The sequence below is a fragment of the Apostichopus japonicus genome, chromosome 4, assembly GCF_037975245.1.
Source record: "Apostichopus japonicus isolate 1M-3 chromosome 4, ASM3797524v1, whole genome shotgun sequence".
NCBI classification, from domain to species: Eukaryota; Metazoa; Echinodermata; class Holothuroidea; order Aspidochirotida; family Stichopodidae; genus Apostichopus; species Apostichopus japonicus.
In genome coordinates this window covers 16,993,160-17,013,249 of record NC_092564.1, presented here as the reverse complement: position 1 = coordinate 17,013,249, position 20,090 = coordinate 16,993,160, and the positions used below count along the sequence as shown (strand labels likewise).

Here is a 20,090-nt window from a genome sequence, read left to right as displayed (position 1 = left end):
AGAGGGAAAACGACTGACATGCCTTATACGATGATTCTGATTGGTTGGACGAACTAATACAGTCAGCCTATAGAATTACAGATAAGGGGGACATTACAGTATCCAGTTATGATACAAAAGCTGAATTAAATATAAAGCGGACGTTTATTGGAGAGGAAAAAAAGACTGCAACAAAGAATACACAAAGAAGGACAGATTTCTTCATTACCCCAAAAAAGAGGAATTCCAAGATTAGGTCCTGCTTGATTTAGAAAAGAAAAAAAGGGGGAAAGATCGAGAGAGGGAGAAGCAAACGGGTAGAAATCGCGAACAGCTGGAGAAAAAGAGAGTTACAATCGAAAAGGCAAAATAAAACTGTAGGAGGATTTTTATATCACCGAGCGAAGAAATTGAGGTAATCGAATCTTGAAGAAACGAAACTTGAATCAAAGTAAAAAGCAGATCGAAGTGTAGAAGGAGAAGAAGAAGAAGCATTGTCATAGACGGCTTTGAGAGGTTTATTTCATCTTTCGAAAGAAATAACTCACTCGGCAGGGATGGCTGTGTCAAAATGCCAACTAAGAAATATATTTTGCTGTTGTTTTGTCGTCCTCCTTCTCGGCACATTCTTTCTTCCTTCAACGGCGTCAGAATCGATGGAAGCAAGCAGAAAGAGAAAACCATATAAGTTTATGAGATGGGGAAAAAGATTCTACGACGACACAGGTAACGTTCATTTCGTTTGTTCTTGGTTTTTCGGAATCATTTTGAAAGTTTGATTTGGCTCTTTGTAGATACTTTGATAGAACATATATTGCAAGATATTGAAATTGTTGGCTAAGTGCAAATATTAATGCTAACAAATTTTCGAAAAACTTAACTTTTTTTCCAGAATAAAAAACACACACGGACACACATTAAGGCCTGGCCCATAGACCTATCATTAAATATTTTCGTTGAATGCTTTGGGCTAACTATTTCGGCTAATTTCGACTTTTTACGAAGAATAAGAAAAAGTCGATTGACTTCGAATATGCAAAGGGAGGTAGAGGCGGGTGGTGGGGGGGGGGTCACGTGGTTTCAGTTAAATTTCCTCATTTATATTCACATTACTGTCCATTGAAAAATCAATCATATCATATTTATCGACGTATTACCGTCCATCTTTCTGTAGAAGGGTTTTCTTACATTGAAAATCGAATCACAATGAGCAAATTGTGATGGCAAGTTTGCACTAAAATTATGCTAGCAAAACAATTCGATTGCAGTCAAATTGAGTCCAAATCGGACATTTTTTGATCAAGTGCGCGTTATACTTAGAAGGAAAACGAGGCTTGCTTAACTATTTCTCTTAAAATATAGATCACTGATCTATGAAGTATGATATAGCCCTCTTCCCGAACAATCAATTATTCTGTCAGACAGTTTCAAACTTCGACAAGTCTACCGTTAGATTCACTCATTTTAGCATTAAATTTCATTTTCAAACATTACGTTTCTTCTCGTGGTCTGCCTGATGACACACCGTAGAAGCTTAAGTTACAAAGGTGCAATGTACCTTGTCTTCACTTGCCCAAAGATAATATCAGACTCTGTTTTTTTCTGTCAATTTCGTTAGACTCATGTGATCGCATCATCTACATCACAGTAAACAATAGTTTTTTTAATCGCTTTCTTTCACTGATATTTCATCATAAGCTCTTTGTCAATTTGACCTAAAAAGCAATTAGGCCATATGCATCCTAAAACCAATCCAACATCAAATTCCTATACTGCAAATCGTTTGGGCTTATTAATAAGAACAACCACTCCTATAAATAATCAGATGGTTAAACAGAAAAATTCTCTCGAATATGGTGCACAAAATTTGTGCCATTTTTAGGAGTAAACAGGAAGATGCATTTTATTATAGCAATTTTGAATAATAAAACTCTGATGAAATTTCATCATTAATTATATTCCGTCCCCTTATACCCACCCCTTCTTCCCCAGCTATACAGTGGTTTGTTTGTTTGTGTATATATTAGTGTGTGTATATGTGTGTGATTTACGTGATTTAGAAAACGTTACAGAATTAAGAACACACATTTGTGTTTTTATCATATTTTATTATATATTATATCAAATTTCTCCAATGACTTTTCTTTCACAAATGTCCCATTTGTCATAAGGTTACAGACTTAGCCACTTTTGAAGTTTCTTATGGCCCATTAAATCTAACAATAACAAGCATATAGGTTGACATATTGTGAAGTCTCGAATGATCTCTCTTCACTCCCCAATCTTCTTAAGAGTTATACAGCCATGGTTTGATAAACAGTTGATTTCCATTAAGCCTACCACATTTTTATATCAGGAGTATGCAGGCCTAGTGTTATATACATAAACGACTCTCCGATAATTTTATGGTAAGCTAAGTTCCCAAGTGATTGTACCATTGAAGACGACATATTGACTTTTCATTTCGTTGGTATGAAGCAAGATAAACTTCTGTCGTGTTCTTATGAACGAATGTCTAAAATGGGGATATAATACATTTTATGGCGTCACTAGTGTTTTTTGTGTGTGGATAATTTCGTCAATGGACCAAAGGGTCAGCCATACATATATATTCAGTGCTCGTCACATATAACGGTTCCTTCCCGGGAGACTGATGGCGCCATTTTTTATATCACAGCTATAACACAACTGATTCAAATATGCTATTCATCATACAATAAGACTACCTATTTTCCTGTTTCCCTTTGTTTTCAATTTTTCTTTTTATTCTAAAAATTGATTACTTAATGATTTCATTAAACCATCATTAAACTTGTTAAACGGTAATGTTATACATACCAAATGCCAAAGCAACACAAATGGCTTGATTACTTGAACCGGAAAATCTTGAACAGTGTAAAATAAGAAGCATTTTTGTTGTTGTCTTTTTAAGATCACTCTTAAACGAAAATGCTGCCATGATCACAACGATATGGTACTAGCTCTATATATGATTACGAAAGGGGAAATAATCCCTGCGAAACTCAATTAACTGGTGAAAAATTGATGCCATTAAATTTAGTTAATTTATCGATGTTAGAGACCTTCACAATAAGGTCTTGAAAATTTTGAATATAAGGTTCGGGATGATGAATATTGTTATTTTGAAGATACAATCTAATTTCACGTTTAAATCGTTCCTATATGTTGAAGTATAGGAGCCGAAAGAGTTTAGGCTTCATGCTACTTTTTGGCGTGAGGTTTTAACTCGGGTTTTCAAAGATGAACCTTGCCATGAAATATTCGCTTCATACTTAAATATACCATTTCAAAATCCTGTCTCCAACCATTTAGCTGCTCTCAAGTAAACGTAAGTTTTACAAACCTGCGAGTCCACCCAGTAAATTTAATGTATTATTTTGAGCTTATATTTGAAATCTGTGCAGCTTCTGTCGATATTACTAGTACGATTTCATACACACACAAAAATGAATAAATGATGTTTCAGTTACTCTATTGTATATCGTTTATCGGCCGAGCACGATGCCACAAAATTGCGGCAAGTTCAATAGGAATTGCAACTTAAAACAGCGTCCGTATAGTAAAACCTAAAAAGTACTGCGCGCCCTGATACAAAATTCACATTTCGGATTGATGACTTATTTAACGTATAAATAATGAAGCAAATATCAAGGACAGTTTATCTCCCGGAGAAATTAGAATAGCTATATGATAACTGATAGCTCATTGTATCAGGTACACAAGATTAAGATGCAAATCTTTCTAAAACAGACACCTTGACAGCTTGATTAGTTATTACAGATGCATAATCACGATTTTGCTACCATATTATGCAAAGCGTTTACTATAGAGGAATAGGGTTTAGTGAGAGGAAAGATGGAAGTCAGTTTTCGATCGATTTAATTCTAAGGGGTTATATTTTGAAATAAGAAAGCTAATCTTAGAATAAATGTATACAACCTCCCTTATAAGACACCAATCTATTTATTTCTTGAGTAGGGGGTGGGGGCATGGGCAGGGGGAGGTGGTTTAGAAGTTGAATTTTTTCTGTAAGATTAACTTTATTCAGGTTTGATCGCAATAAAATACTGATCAATACGTATATTAAAACAGTAGGGTTATTGCATCCCATATAAGGCTGTTACTAACGTTTTAGTTTTATGCAGATAAGATTAATCTTCTCTATTGTTTGAAGGTTCGAAACACTTAAAACAACATTGCTAATACATATATGCTTGTGCTTGTTGTATATGTTTGTCTTGGTGTCACATACATAAGCAAATACACAGGAAACATTTAAGTATACATACGAACGTTTATTATGTAGAGTAAAACGAAACAACCAAAGAATACTGCATACATCAGATTAATGCAGACTATATTCGTGCATGCGTGACTGTGTGCCTGACGGTGCTTGCGTGCTTGCGTGCCCGCGTGCGTGTGTGCCCGTTTGTAGGCGTGAGTGGAATACTTGATCGTTTGAATAGTTCAATTTTTAAAGTTTAATCGTTCTATTAACCTACATTAAATTTGAGTTGCTGATCCATATTTTTCCCTGAATTTCTTTTATTCCAACATTTTTGTCAACGTAGTATATGAGAGGGAAACGAATCAAGTATAACAGCCTGGGACGATATAATAGAGATTAGAAAGACTGATTAATTACCGAGAAATTAACTTTACTTGAACACATTACAGTCAGAGGTTACTTTTGATGAAAGCGCAGAAGGATTAAGTTTGTGACCTAGGATTACTCAGCAGAGATCAGGTTCAATAAGGGATTATAAATACATCGCGGACGGTAATTTATAGTAATAAAAAAATAATAAGAAATAAATAAATAAACTTCCTGTATGTAACTTATAATGAAAATAGTAGGAATATTTTGTATTCACTTCAATTGAATTCTTCTACCAATTTCAAATGATAAAATGTGTATTTGACTCAGTTATAAAAAAAGAGTAAGTCATAAGGCCGAATTCGCATAAACGTGAGTCAGTGGAACTGGTGATAATTTATTTCTCGTTACGAGATATATGGAGGCATATATTTCTAATTGATAGGATGTACACTATTATTGAATGCAAACCTTGTATGATATCAATGAAAAAGGTAAGCAGCGGGTGGGGAGGGTACGAGCACTGGTTGGAGTTTGGGGACAAGGCAAAAATACTTCTGCATATTAAGGTCAAAGCCAATTCATCATATACACTTTGTACCGCAAATATATGAATCTTTCAAATATGCGGATAATTTGTGAAAGCTATTAGCATCAGCAGAATGAATAATGTCATCACGGCAATTGAGACGAAAATGTCTTTCTGCTATATTTTCTAATATGATAGTTATTTACATCATGAGCAAAAATATTTCTTCTCAGTTTTACGAAAATAGTTGCATTTAGGATGAAATTCTTAATATTAACAGAGCATTGACAGATAAACAAACAACTCAAACGTATCTGGTTTCAAAGATAAAACAACAAGGAGAATATAATTACCTTTTGGAAATATATTCACACGAATGACATCACAGATCACACGCTGCATTACTCTTCCCCCATGAAGGGGGGGGGGTGGGGAGGGTTCAGCCAATCAAATAAAAATGAAAGTTAAAGTCATGCACAATCAATTATATTTGTATTAGGGACAATATATTGAGATGGGGTCTCGACTAATAGTGTGGAATATTTTTCTCTTCAGGATAAGCATTTTATTGTCTGTCACCAAATTATTATATTGAGAAATAACTTGACATGTAATATCTCTCTAGCAACATGTACTTAATGGGGGTTTTTTGGTCTTATTTTTCTTCTTTTTGATTTATTGTGATGCTCGCTTCTTTTCAATACAATAAATAACACAATCGAATTTATGTTCCTAACATCTATATCACAGATCTTTAGTTCTTAAAAACAATTACGTAATATAAATCCATTTTAATGCGATGAACAGTAGGCCTACGTACCAATTAGTTGAAGAAAAACATGTAACCTTTTCTGTTTTTTGGGTTTTTTGATTTTCAATGACAGTAACAGGCTTACATAGAAATCACAATTAGTTTCAGAAATCCATAATGAAGCCTTAGGTGAGTTTAAACCCAACAAGCAGCCCTTGGGGGAAAGGTTTCATGGGCTAATGAGTTCCACAGAAACTACTCATTATATAGGAAGTATGTGACATATAGTGACTTGCTTAAAACAACAACCTAACAAAGCATCTGTAACAGACCTGTCGTCGCGATTCTGTCTCTTGCTTGAATCAATTGTGAAGATGGCAAGACCGGAAGTGACGTCACCAGATAAAGCTGTGTCGTTATGTATATATATTATGTATGTATTTTAGATCCTCCTGCGAGCAGGAACTCGCAAAGAAGCCTCATTGGCTTATCAAAGCCGCAAGCTGACCGAAGGCAGTCTCTTACATTTATATTTAACGTCCATGATTATGAATTGTCAATTGTCAACAACTCTGTAACTGGACGACATACATTAATATTGGAGTGACTCGAACTCGGGACCTTATGATTGGAAGGCACCGGCATTAACCACTGAGTTAACACTCCTATGAGCTAACACTCCTTGAGATAACACTCCTCGTTATGAATTAACAACCGCCTCATAATGACGTCACAATGACGCGAAATAATCATAATAGTGCAGTTTAAAAGCTACTTACAGATGGTTGATAAAAACGAAAGACCTGGTATTAACGGTTCATAGGGAGGGAGTTGATAAACAATGTCAAAGCTTTGGTGACGTCATTGTGAACGTTGATCTTAAATTAAAATAGTAATTTAAGCTGTTGATTGGGTTTTGCATCACTATATGTATATGATATGGTATATTTCATATATACTATATTTATTAATATAAAAATGTGTCTACGAGAAAAGAGTACTGGGACTTGTATTGCTTACAAGGAAACTTCAACTGCACGGATCCACAAGCTTCAATAAAGTCCCTGATAACTGTTTAAATTACTGAAGTATGATTTGACGATTTGATGATTTGACGATTTGATATTTTTCCACGGGAATTGGAGGGCGAAGAAATTTTGTTTGGTTCGATACACATGAAGTGCTCAGACTCACCCAAGCAATATTGTGTGTACTCATTGCAATCAAGGTAGTTCTGGTTGTTGCGTTATCTGTGTTTGTCGTATTTTTCGAATCTCTTGTTTTCACATGAGCAGCTTATATATAGTTCTCATTACATGACATTTTATTGTCTATTACTAAAACATATAAGGTTACTCTCAAACTAGTCACGGTTACTAATAAATTTACCATTTACCCAAATGAGTCCTGGCTGTTATTAATGATAACCACTACAAGCTATAATGAAGAATATATATGTTTTTTCTGACGAACAAAGTTTGATTTGATTCCTATTCAGTAGTGATAAATAACCGTTAGATTTATGATCAGATGAACCATATGTACTGCGCAATAAAACCGTGTGAAGCTTACATGTGACCATTTTGTTTACCGACTAATTATCTAGATAGAGATTTAGACTTTTATGGAATTATCTACATTGATCTTTATATGTAGATATTTATTTCCTGTTCCCTTCAAGATATAAACGTCCAGACTTTTTCTGTATTTTCATTTAAAGAAAACAATGAAACTGTTGTGCTTGTGTGTGTGTTTAGGAGGGGGAGGGGGAGAAGGGTTGCAGCAATGTTCCATCGTTCTGAAGCAATACATATGTTTACATTGGAACAGCCGTTAAGATTTCAAATTCGTGAAAGAAGAAAAAAAAAATTTTTTTAATCATGGGTTTGTCAAAACTTACAATGAGTAATAAAGAGTTTTTGGGCGACAAATTAACGTCCGAATTGAATGGAATCGTCAAGTACATTGGAAAAGAGCATGGCGTTTGAAATTAAGGTCGGAGGGCGTATAAACTATTTGACTTTTTTATAATATACCTTTATTCTCCATAAAACATCAAACTAGTGAGTTTGGTAAACCCTTTGGGACCAATCAACATGTATTTTTGCTGTTGTTGTTGTTGATACGGAGTCTACGAGACTTAAGTATAATCAATTAAGCAGGAAGTTGTCACGTGATATTTCCATGGACATACGTCCTTTCCTTTATAGTTCACAGAAGGATTGGAAGTTATTATTAAGGCACTTTACTGTGCAATTAAACAGAAAAAGGATATTTAAAATATTTCTAATCCCCTTATATCCATCGAATGGTAAAAATATGTATGACGCCATAAATCTTACGTAAATAATTAACAAAGTAAAGTAAATTGCACGGATGACACGTTACAAAGAGAAAGACAAGACAAGAACAGAAAAAATAACTATAGATGAACAAACGGTTGTTTAATAAATAATGAAAGTGAACAAAAATGAAAGAATAACCTCAATCTTCAAGCGATACAATAGCTGGATATCGCAAATATCAACTGCCCTTTATGAGTTCGGTTAGCACTTAACATCACCGTCACCAATAAAACCAAAAATATCAAATAGGATAGGATCCCCGAAAAAATAAATCGTTATAACAATTTATTCGCTATTTAACTTTAAAAAAAAACTAAAATTAAAAGCAAAAAATCTCGAAGAGTGTTTTTTGTTTGCGTGATGCACTGCAATTTTATTTTGACTAAATGAAACATAACTTTCAAAATATTGCCCCAAAAAATGGCCAGTTTGTGACGTCTATATTGATGAGTATATTTAAGTTGGTGACTCTTTCTCTCCCAAAAGTTTACGTGAATTGAGCAAAGCAGTTCTCACAGAAATTTGGCCACATCAATCGATGCTCTCTTTTTTTGTACTTCTAAATTTTAATTGCAAACGTATGAATATATTTTGTAACAATCTTCTACTCAAATTTTACATTTATATTATTAGCAAGTCACACTTTTCAAAGACATTTATCACCATGTGAATGCGGTGTAACAGTTAAGATATTGTAAACAAGTTAATGTTAAAACATTTTTAATTGGTCGAAAACTTATTAGATCATGAAAAAAAGTAAAATACTTCGAACATCAATATGAATAATGAAAATACTCCCACAATGTGCCATGATGATGTAGGTTTACATACATATTGCTTCGTTCACCCCTTCCCCCACCCCCACCCCACCCCACCCCACCCCGTCCTTGTGAAAGCCATATTTTGATAACCACAAAATATCGGCAGAGATAAATGAAACACTTATATCCTACAGTTCAGTTTAGAGCTTGGAAATGTAATACTTTGTTTAATTGTTTTATTATATGAACGACACCCACATGCAGTCTAATATCACAAACCTGTTGAATTGTATCATTTTTGGGGTTTTGTGTCGCCGGTGCGTACATTGGCATCAGTTGGGGGAATCTGTTTGGTATAATAGCTTGCCAGTTTTTAACTGTTATTTTACAAGGACCGATATTTAAGACGGCGTCTGATGAGGCCCACGATACCCCCCTTCTTCCGTTCAACACTGACCTCGATAAGAGGAGACGAGCGCTGCGCTCGCCTGCGGTAACGAGTGGGGCTTTATCTCCCCGCATTCGCCGTGGTCAATCGTTGGGTGTTAGCCCGTGCTCCTGCATTACATCTGTGTTCCTTCTGACGTCTTTATCTCAAGTACATCCCCTTAGATGAGTGCAGAATCGATTATTTTAACATAAAAATCGCCAACTTTTGGCTAGCTTGGCCTCCTTTTAGCCCATTTGTTGTCTACAATTTCATTATGTAAAAAGTGATATTTCCTTGACGTTTATCTTCCTTTTTTTTCTCTTTTCAATTTCGTTTTTTTTTCTTTCTACCCTTCTCCTTCTTCTTATTCAAAGAACCCACTTGTTGTACTTGCTATGATGTCAGAGAGATTGGGTAGACTTCCTTTTTTTTATAATGTCGTTACAAAAAAAAAAAAATCTACAGATGGAATGTTATGAATTCGAGCGAGACGTTCTGTGCAACACTTAGGCACGAATGCTTTAAATCTAGTACTTGAAAGGCCCTTTAAAGCAATCACTTCACAAGTTCTCAGCCAGTTACAACCGGTTTCTATGATTGGTTCATCTCCATGCACGAACCTCCATCCATTTGAATCGTTCGTGATCTGTACTGTATAGGTTGATAGGTAGATAGATAGATATATATAGGCCTATATATAAATAAATATACGTAGGTTTTCTCTCTACATATGACATGTGACATTTAAATATACCATGCCGGGTAAAATGAACTAGATAATGGGAATTCATTACTTAACAATTATTGATACAACCTCTCATGGTTTGCTCTGTAAAGAGAGAAGAAGACCTAACACACGTGAAGAGATCAAACCAGCTTATCAGCACGTTTCGATTAAATTTCACAGCCACGATTTTTACCACCAAAAAAAAGGGGAAAAGAAAAAGAAAAGCCACTCGTTCAGATTGATACGTGGTTAAGTTGAACAAACAGTCGCTACCGATGATAATTATACGTATACAAATGGCCCCTTGAGGCATCTGTAATGTTTACATAGCAACAAACGTCATGAGTATAAGTCTTCAGTATGATAGCTCTGAATAAATAAGGTTAACAAATAGGGACCAAAGACAGGATGAATTCAACTGACCTGATACGGTTGGCTCGATAAAAAAAAAAAAAATCAGTTATAATTTATTGCTTCAGTATTTGGGGGTCTACTCTTTACATGCTGTATTTAGACTTTGAATTAATTTTACGTTCTATCATTATTATTATTCTTATTATTTTGCCGATGTAGGGCTATGAGTGAAGGGTGAGGGGTTCGATTTGTGTTTTTTTTATGTGGTTGTGGTAGTGGGGGTGGGGGTGGGGTGTGTTACTTCAAATGTGTATTAGTTGTGGTATAACAGTAATTCAGTGTGTATCAATTTATTTCCTTTGCATAAATTAAAGTCATGTGAAATGGCAATTGAGTGACAACGCGCGCGTACCTATCATAAGTCTATATGTGCTATGATACCAATTATTGACTATACAGATGACATCATCACAGTGTATAATTTTTTCTTCTTCTTTATTTTCTTCATATATAGACGTACTCGGAATAGATACCTCTGAAAGTCCCGGATATGACTCCCCCCAGCATATGCCATCAGAATTAGAACTGCCTATCTTTGGTAACAGTGACATCATATGCGTCAAGATCAATGACGGTGGAATTTATCAATGTTCACAATACTCTTCAAGGTAAATGAATATTCAATGTTACGTCACACATGTACACACCCAGTTGGGACACAAAAAAAATATGTACTGTAGTGTCAATGTACGGCTTCCGAGCACTCATATTGTCAGTACGAGCAGTATGAATATCATGTTTCTATCAGATCAAGGTTAGGAACTGTTTATACTGTCAACACCAGTGCTTTGAAGCATGATATTGGAGTAGAGAGGAATTAGCATTAGGAAATTGTCCCGACTGGCTGAAGAACACGATATGATAATACCAACAGAACGGATGTAAAAATTAAAATTCAACAAACATATTAAAGATATTTGTTTGTATGTTATTGCTATATAGTTCTATCAATCAAATCTCTTAGGAACAGAAATCGTTGCATGAATTTCTGAAATTTCAGAAACCCCACAAATGTCTTTCGAATGTACCGTGGTGTGTACTTAACACTTATTTACTACAGTCTACATGTTATGTATTATATTCGCGCAGTGTCTTCTTAGTAATCAAGTTTATACGTAACATGCTCTTCGAAAAATTTCGATGATCAGTACAAATCCTTATTATCGCAATTTTTAGGCTTAATTGTCAAAGATGTCTCCTTTAGAAAGTACATTTCAATGAACACTAATGACCACACTTTCTGCGCATATATCCTAACACACAATGAGGAATATTCCCTATGGATAGGTCCTAATGAGGGAATATGGATAATAAGGTGGATATAAGACTCACATGCTCACACGTTTAGTGTATGTTTCATTTCAAATGCCGATACTGCGCTCGGCATATAACCTAGTGTCAAAATCACGTGACCAATTGAACATTAGAATCAGTTGGCAAATGTTATCACTATCTTTGGTTTGTGTTTCCATGGTCTTTCCTGTTTGTGACTTTAACTTGAAGTCCGGAAATACTGCCGCTAAATGAAGAGTTCGTCTGAATGGCAAGAAAAAAAACACGAAAAAGAGTAAACAAATAAAAACCGGTGAGAGAGAAGAATGACAATAGAGAGAAGAATGACAATAGAGAGAAGAATGACAATAGAGAGAAGAATGACAATAGAGAGAAGAATGACAATAGAAAACACTTATTTTGTTTTCCACTTAAAATGTCTAAACCAAATGTCTAAACCAAGTAGAAAGTTAAGGAATGTCCAATATCTTCGGGGGTTAACTTTGGAATCTTCATTTAAATAGGGAAGGGGGGGGGGGAAGATGGGGAGATAGATTTAGCCAAATTTCCAGAAACTGTTAACCAAATTCAAAATGCTGGTTGAAAAGTCACAAGTATACGCACAAATTCTAGCAAAGGTTTTCAGAATACTGCTTTATTGGAGTTTTTTTTTTTTAATTATTCTCAAGCATTCAGGAGGGTTAACTTCAATATTTTTTCCGTTATACTGTGTTTTTTTTTAAAGTTGGTGATAAAGATGCTTCCTGACATTACATTTGAATATCCAAGTGACCTGTACTTTTACTGTTTCTGAATATTTGGTATAGCCGTTACTGATGTTAATGTAAATATATAGAAAAGTATTTTAAAAAAATATTAAAAATAAGTAAAAAGGTTATATAATACCGTAACTTATGCAATCATTTGTCAAGTATGTCATATCGTTCCCTGATAAGATATTCATTTCTAATTATAATTTTAAATGATTATTTTCTATTTTTATTTGGTTTTCATTTTTTCTTATCATAATATTTTATATTTTGCTACAGATCGGACTCCTTGAGGCATAAGTAAACCACGAAAGAAGATTGAAAGACGAGGAATATGGCAAGGACGTAGAAGGAGGAGAAAAATATTTCGTTCTTAATCTAGAATTTTTGTTGTTCCTCGTTCCGTTTAAAGTCGTCCTATTTCAGAGAATACCTCAAAACAGAGGGCGTCAACAAGGTGTGCTTATTGCGGTACTTTTGTTATGGATAAAAATGAACGTATACTATTGGTTACATTTGTTCAATATTTGTTGTTGTTGTTGTTGTTGTTTTATCTTTATTTATTTTCTGTGGTCGATATCTCTACCAATTAAAATCTAGCAATTAAAATCTACGTCAATCAATTAATAACATGGAATACAAAGATTCATTTTAGAACAACAAAACGAATCAAACCAAGGGGCATATTAAAAGTGAGAAAAAAAAACTACACCAAAATTAACCAAAAATCGAATATCATTTATACAAGTTTAAACACGCCATATCAAACATTATTAAAATTGATTCATATTTTATTACATATGAAAACTAAAATATCAATGGTTAAAATGTTTATGCAGGTGTTTGCAGGTTTAAGCGTTAATTGGCACATGTTTAGTTCATTTGTTTCAAGAAACAGACGGCTTAATTAATATCGCACAGCGTCGTTTATATATGACGTCATTATGGTCGCAAAACAATTGTATTATTCTAAAGATAATAACAATATGAAAAAATTATATAACACACAGATTAACAGTATTTTTATTATTTGACCTTGTTATCATCTCGTGTGTACAAATACGTCATCATAATAATTTCGTTCATCACTTTTATTTCGTCTTCTTGTCATCTTTGTTATCGGAGTATAAAACAAACACACAAATAAACAGTTTTCTGTTTGGATGTTTAAGAATAAACACTTACTGTTGTCGCAGTTTTAACTTCGAAGATTTAAGGAAAATGTTACCTGAGTTAATGAGGCAAGCATGAATATTCATAAGAAATGTTATGACGTCATACTACATGATCACGGAGATCAACAGAGACAGCAGAACCATTGTTGGTCCTGTACGAGTACGAGTTTTATGAATGACGTAACAATGCCTATATCTAAAGTGCATTTTGTTTTGTTTTTTATCTTGACTTCAATTCGCCTTGAAGATTAACCTTTGTCCTCGTACTATGACGTGATCTAAATAACATGTCGAAACAGAACTATATGTAACAGATAATTACCATTCTGTATCCGGGGATTCATTTTATGTGCCATGCTTCTCACTCAGTAAAACATTTAGTTATTTATCGTATTAATCAGCACGTAACAAGTGATGACTTTTTAAAATCCGGACGTGACAGTGGTAAAATGTTGGCCTCATGTTAGCCAAACTAAATTTATTACACGCTTTCAGACAAGACAAAAAGAAAGGAAGGTTAAATGCCAAAGTTTTTAACGTGTATTGGGGTTTGTTTGGTATAGAAAGATCAAATAAAATGTATATTGCAGAGTACAACATATATTTCGTCTCGAACGTGTGATATTTATAGTAAATGTTATCGTCATACTCTCTTGTCTTTAAGATTAAATTTGAGGGCTCCTCTCCTCTCCTCTCCACTTCACTCATTCTCCAAGAGAAGGATACTCTATGACGAATATGGATGGTAACATAGCACTTTCAAATAATCTGCAGACTGCCCTTCGAGGGTGGGGGGGGGGTAGGGTAGAGGGCTGCATGCCTGATTAACCAATCTTTAACATTAATTTATTTACTGTCATTAAACTTCAACGACCCCGTCCCTACCCTATTTATCAGACTTTTCTGCTTAGCCTACGTCACTACTGAGGGCCCGGAGTCCGGGATACATGTGGAAAACGTGCTCCTTCCTCTGCCCAGCTTTGTGAAAAATCTGAAAACTAACCTTGTTTTCCAAAATTAGAAATGTCTCCATGTTTCGGTAATAAAAATTTTCGTGTAACTAGAAAGTACCCTTTTGTTATTTGAAAAGAAAAATACCCTGTTTACGAAAATTAATTGATAGTTGAAGAGTCTTTTTGTTGAAAACACTCACATACTGGGATTTGTGACACGGAATGTACATATGAGTCATTTTTCAGAACGTTGCGAGGCAACTTTGCGGTTAGCTCCTTCAAATCAGATCATCCACAACCCCTTTAAGTTTAACCGCCTCTCCCATCCCCTACCCCCCCCCCCCCCAACCCGGAAGATATAACCGCTGCTTGCTACGGACATTGTGATGTTCACTGTACTATGCATCTATATACAACGAACCAACTAAACCTGAACTAAGCTTAAGTTACGACATAACCTTCCATTATAAACTGAAAGTGAGAACGATCCCATCACATCCATTTGACATGATGTGACATTTATGTGACGTCACCATAGGCCTCCTCAAAATAATAACTTGCCAACGATACAAAAGATAAGAAAAGAGGGAAAAAACAAAACTGTTGTTACCGGTCGCCATTTGTTGTCACAACTTCGATTTTAAAGTCATATATTACAAGTCTAACTCACTTTCCTTTCTTATTGTTTTACGCTCTCTGCAATTTGCTTTTTGAATAGAATACAAGGCCCCTTTACGTAAACACACATCGTCTTTAAAGCTAAGGGGGCGGGCGGTCAGTGAGGATTGGTTGCCAAGTCAGGAGGTATTACAGGTTTTACTGTTAAAGTGAAACTTTAATAACATCAAAGAAAATCCCTCTGGACCCTCTTTTTCTTTCTTTATTTCTGCTGCAGGACTAAGATCATTCCGTTCGTTTTGTAATGGTTTGTTAATATACCGCCTCTCTTCCGCGAATTGTATCTTTATATCTGCATTTTGCATGTTGATGCATTTTGAAGAAATAGACATGACCAACTGAAGAATGTGTATACACAAGAAGGATACGGTATACCTATATAAAAGATGTACCGTTACATATATTTATGCATATGTATGTATGTATGTTTGTATGTATGTATGTATGTATATATATATATATATATATAGATATACATATACATATATATATATACATATATATATATATATATATATATATATATATATATATATATATATATATATATATATATATAAATGAGTGCTCTGTGTCACGGTCCGGTGGACTCTTGAGTTGTCTGATGATCGCATGGCTAATGAAATGAGTAGATGGTGTGCCTGCCAGTGTCGATTATAAGGACGGCGTGTAGGATGCCTCCTCGAAGTTTTCTATTTCTTTTGAGGGGTTGGACTTGGGACGGGATTTCTTCTTTTTTTTTGCACCAAACTTTTGAAAATTCGTTTCCACACATCGTATACAAAATGCTGTCAGAATGTGGTTTTTGCCTAAAGATGCAGACAATTGATATTACAATTTTTGTCAGCCAAGTGGTCTTCACCCACAGGAACATCCTTTTTAATCATTTAAGTTACAAAAACCAGTTTTGTACTTTTGGAGGGATCAATATTCAAATCAGTTATAGAAAGAGGTCACAATATCCAAAACGCAGTATCTCCAGACGGCCTCCGTGGACATAACTTGTAATAACTAACGAGGATATTCCAGGATTCAGAAAAAGAATCATTTTTATATTTAGATGTTGTGAAAGTAAACCGGAGCTAAAACGCTGTAAACCATATGTAAAATTGAGTCATACTAAAAGAATATGCACTGTATGAATTCCGGATACTTGCTGTAGCCTATGTGTCCCTTATTTTATATTACTGTGCATGTCCTCCCCTACAGTGCTGTGTACTTCAAATTTCCATTACAAATACAGTGTTTTATTATCACAGCTATGTTAAAAAAAAAACATTTTAAGTAACTTTTTCTCATTTCGAACACTGTACATCAGTTCATAGAATTAATGTGTCTTCTGTAATAATTACAAACTGCATAATACTGGAAAAAATACCGACTAAGTAATTCTTTACCCTTGATATCTAATTTTATATACCCTTGATATCTACCATTTACGCCCTCCTCCCTCCTCATTTGAAAATATGCATTTTAGTTGGTCAATTATAGGCTTCGGTGCATAGCACCTTTCCTTACCTAGGGTTAAGGGTAACAGTTGAACTGGCCAATTCATTAATATTTACTATAGCACTTACATAGCCATTCTCCCCTCCTCGGTCCAATAATACTTTCCCCTCCTTCCGCTTGTTCCGCCCGGCCCCTACTCGTTCGCGAGCGTTTTATATACCTCCAGCCAACTTTGTTTCCCTTCTCAACACTAATCAGTATTTACACATGGCTGATTGTACATGTATAGAACGGTCAAACTTATTAAGCGTACAATAAATGTTCGAGTCCTCCACGAAATGAAGGTACGGTACTTTGCAATAATACTACATGTGTTAGTATTATTATTAATTTTCTTTTACATAATCTACAGACAATCGCTCTAAGAGTGAATTGTAAATCGCAGACGACGAGATAAACCTAACTTAATGTGACTCTTCATTCCGAGAGTAGAATTGAACTCAGATAACATAAGAGCGTGCACGTTACACGGTATGGACGTTGTTATGATGACTGCTCGAGGGTCCCTTAGAAGATCGATGGGGCCCACATGAGCAGTCATAATCATCAAAAAGATCAAAACAGAAGATAAATCAGATAAATATATTAAAGGGGGATTCTGCTGGTGGAAGTTGACTGTTTTGAAATGGAAAAAAAAATGATCGAAATTTTCTGCATTTTTAGGTAAAAACCTCGTCATCATAGTATTTTGTGTGCTTAAAGATAAGATTTTTTATTTTTTTTTTCAAATTTGGTGGTATTTTGATAATGCATCTGGCAACAAATCAGATGAATATATTAAAGGGATATTCTGCTGGTTCAAGTGGACTGTTTTGAAAGGGAAAAAAAAGGATCGAAATTGTCTGCACATGTATAGGTAAAAACCTCGTCATCATAGTATTTTGTGTGCTAAAAGATAATTTTTTTTAAATTTCTTGTTTTATATTTGTTGATATTTTGATAATGCATCTTGCAACAGCAAAGGGAATGATGTAATGCATTTAAAATAGAAAATCAACTTTAACAATAGAACAATTGGTAGGTAATGATACGCTCCACAAATGAAGTTACATTTTCCAAGGATAAATCAATAAAGCGATAAACAATAGGAAAACTTTCGAAGAACATCCATACCGTGATGACATCGCAGACTGTTGTGACATCACAAATGAACTAATGTGACCCACTGTCGTGGAGTAAGGGAGGGTAATATCCAGCCGAACTCGGTAACATTCAGCTAAATCATGGGCGGCGATCCGTACTTCCGAGTGGGGGGGATATGACCTTGTTGACTATCTAAGCGTAGCGCCACCATGAGTTGGCGCGAAGCGTACAAGAAAATTTTGGGATTTACAAACCCTCTAGATGGCCGGAAACGGCACTTGCCGAGGTTTCCAAGCGGCATATACCCAACTTTAAAATAGGGATTTCATGTCCGAAATATCTCATAATCAGGATCCAAAATACTTTTTTTTTAATTTCGGGTGTTATTTTGGGAAAATTGCCCCTGTCAATCTTGTTTCAGGCGCTACGTTAGAATGTTCGAGAGCTCTTTATATTATTCAATGAAGAAAATGGCCTCATGCAGGCTATTATAGGCCTATACACATGCAATACACAATTACACATAGTTACATTCCTAGGTACCGATTGCTAGGGCATCCAGGTGAAACATACGTGTATTAACAGGGGCGTCGGAAGCTATTTGGGATTGGTACGGAAGATCAGAGTGTGGCCATCTACCATAATTATCGGGGGGGGGGGGGTGGAGGACGTTTGGAAGGTCAAACTACGCTACGCGCCACCATTGGTTGGCGCGTAGCGTAATGGAGAAAATTTTGAAAAAATGCCTCCCAGATTGCAGGAAATGGCACTTCCCGAGCTTTTCTTCTGTGCATTCTCCCTTGTCTGGTTTTGTACCCGATTAATCTTCTGAAACACATTTTGAAGTATGTTTTCATTTTGGTTCTTTATTTTTTGCCTTTTTTTCTTCTTAGTGCTACTTTTTTCTCCTTTTTTTTTGCGCCGTGAATATTGTTCCGGCGAACCGCTCCGACGCCCCTAATTAAGCATTACCCTGGTAACATGAGATTCTCAGCTGTTCGAGGGAACATGTACGTGTGTAGGCCTACTATAGGGCCTATATGAATACTATGAGGGTGCATATATGTACTATATCAATACCGTGGGCGCAATAATACATTTTGTTGTTATAGGGCCAATGAAGCCTACAGTCAACTATTCTTGCTTTATAAAGACGGTTTATTTGAAAAGATCGCACTGCGTTTATGGTATAGGCGAGAAATGAAGCTAAAAAGAGCCGTACATTCACGATGATGCATAAATGAAGGCATGAAAATATTCTTATTCCTGGCATTTGGTGGGGGGGATATGGTGTATTACATCCCCTCCACCCATTTTCATGGGGGGGATATATCCCCCCCATCCCCCCCAGGATCGCCGCCCATGAGCTAAATCACACCTCGAGTTAGGAACGAGCCATTGTAATAGGGCAGGGTTGTCCAACCTTTTGCAGAGGAGGGCCACATGGAATGATTATGATGAAGGAGGGGGCCGCATGAACCCTACGCTCGATTTTTTGCGCGAAGCCCAAGGCAACAAAATGTGAGCACTGCGCGCGGAGCGCACTGATTTATTTTCCTTCCTGATAAAACAGATGAATAAAGTCCAGCCGACACCCCCCCCCCCTCTCCCCTCCGCTGAGAGAGTGTCACACAAACTGACCTGTATGCAGTTTTTTTGGACCCAGATTGTTCGAATGATTGATTATATAGCTTCAAATTGTTATCAATAAATCTGCTCACTAAATTTCACACCGTAGAGCATCTCTGGCGGGCCTGACGCAACCCTGCGGCGGGCCGGACTGTGGCCCGCGAGCCGTAGGTTCAAGGGACAACCCTGTAATAGGATCTCAATTCGCAGTGTGGATTATTTATCTAAGATAAGCGTTATATCGTCTACCAGTGCCATCAGTATATCTCTTTAACTTAAACCAACAGACTGTCTCTTGTAAACATCAATGCTTATTGTGACGTTACTAAATTTAAGACTTCAAGGGAGATATACGAATTTGTTTTATATTTTTCACAGAGAGTAGAACCAAATAGTATTCAAACCGATGAGAGGAAAATAAAATGTGACTAAAGTTCCCGTCATCTGACGTGCCACTTGAAATTGTC

The 20,090-nt window shown here is 35.7% G+C and overlaps 1 protein-coding gene across 1 annotated transcript; it reads left to right on the top strand.

Annotated features, from left to right (window-relative positions):
* Window positions 1-39: 39 nt before the first annotated feature.
* LOC139966636 (uncharacterized) lies at window positions 40-14,372 on the top strand. Its single transcript, XM_071969880.1, has 3 exons — window positions 40-705; window positions 11,009-11,162; window positions 12,876-14,372. The coding sequence occupies exons 1-3, from the start codon at window positions 537-539 to the stop codon at window positions 12,898-12,900; spliced, it is 348 nt and encodes a 115-aa protein (XP_071825981.1). The 5' UTR covers window positions 40-536; the 3' UTR covers window positions 12,901-14,372.
* The last annotated feature ends 5,718 nt before the right edge of the window (window positions 14,373-20,090 follow it).

Bases quoted from the DNA above. Each gene is read 5' to 3' on its own strand.
- LOC139966636 (XM_071969880.1), top strand. From the start codon at position 537: ATGGCTGTGTCAAAATGCCAACTAAGAAATATATTTTGCTGTTGTTTT. The intron at 706-11,008 runs GTAACGTTCATT...CTTCATATATAG, and splicing joins AAGATTCTACGACGACACAG to ACGTACTCGGAATAGATACC. The intron at 11,163-12,875 runs GTAAATGAATAT...ATTTTGCTACAG, and splicing joins TGTTCACAATACTCTTCAAG to ATCGGACTCCTTGAGGCATA.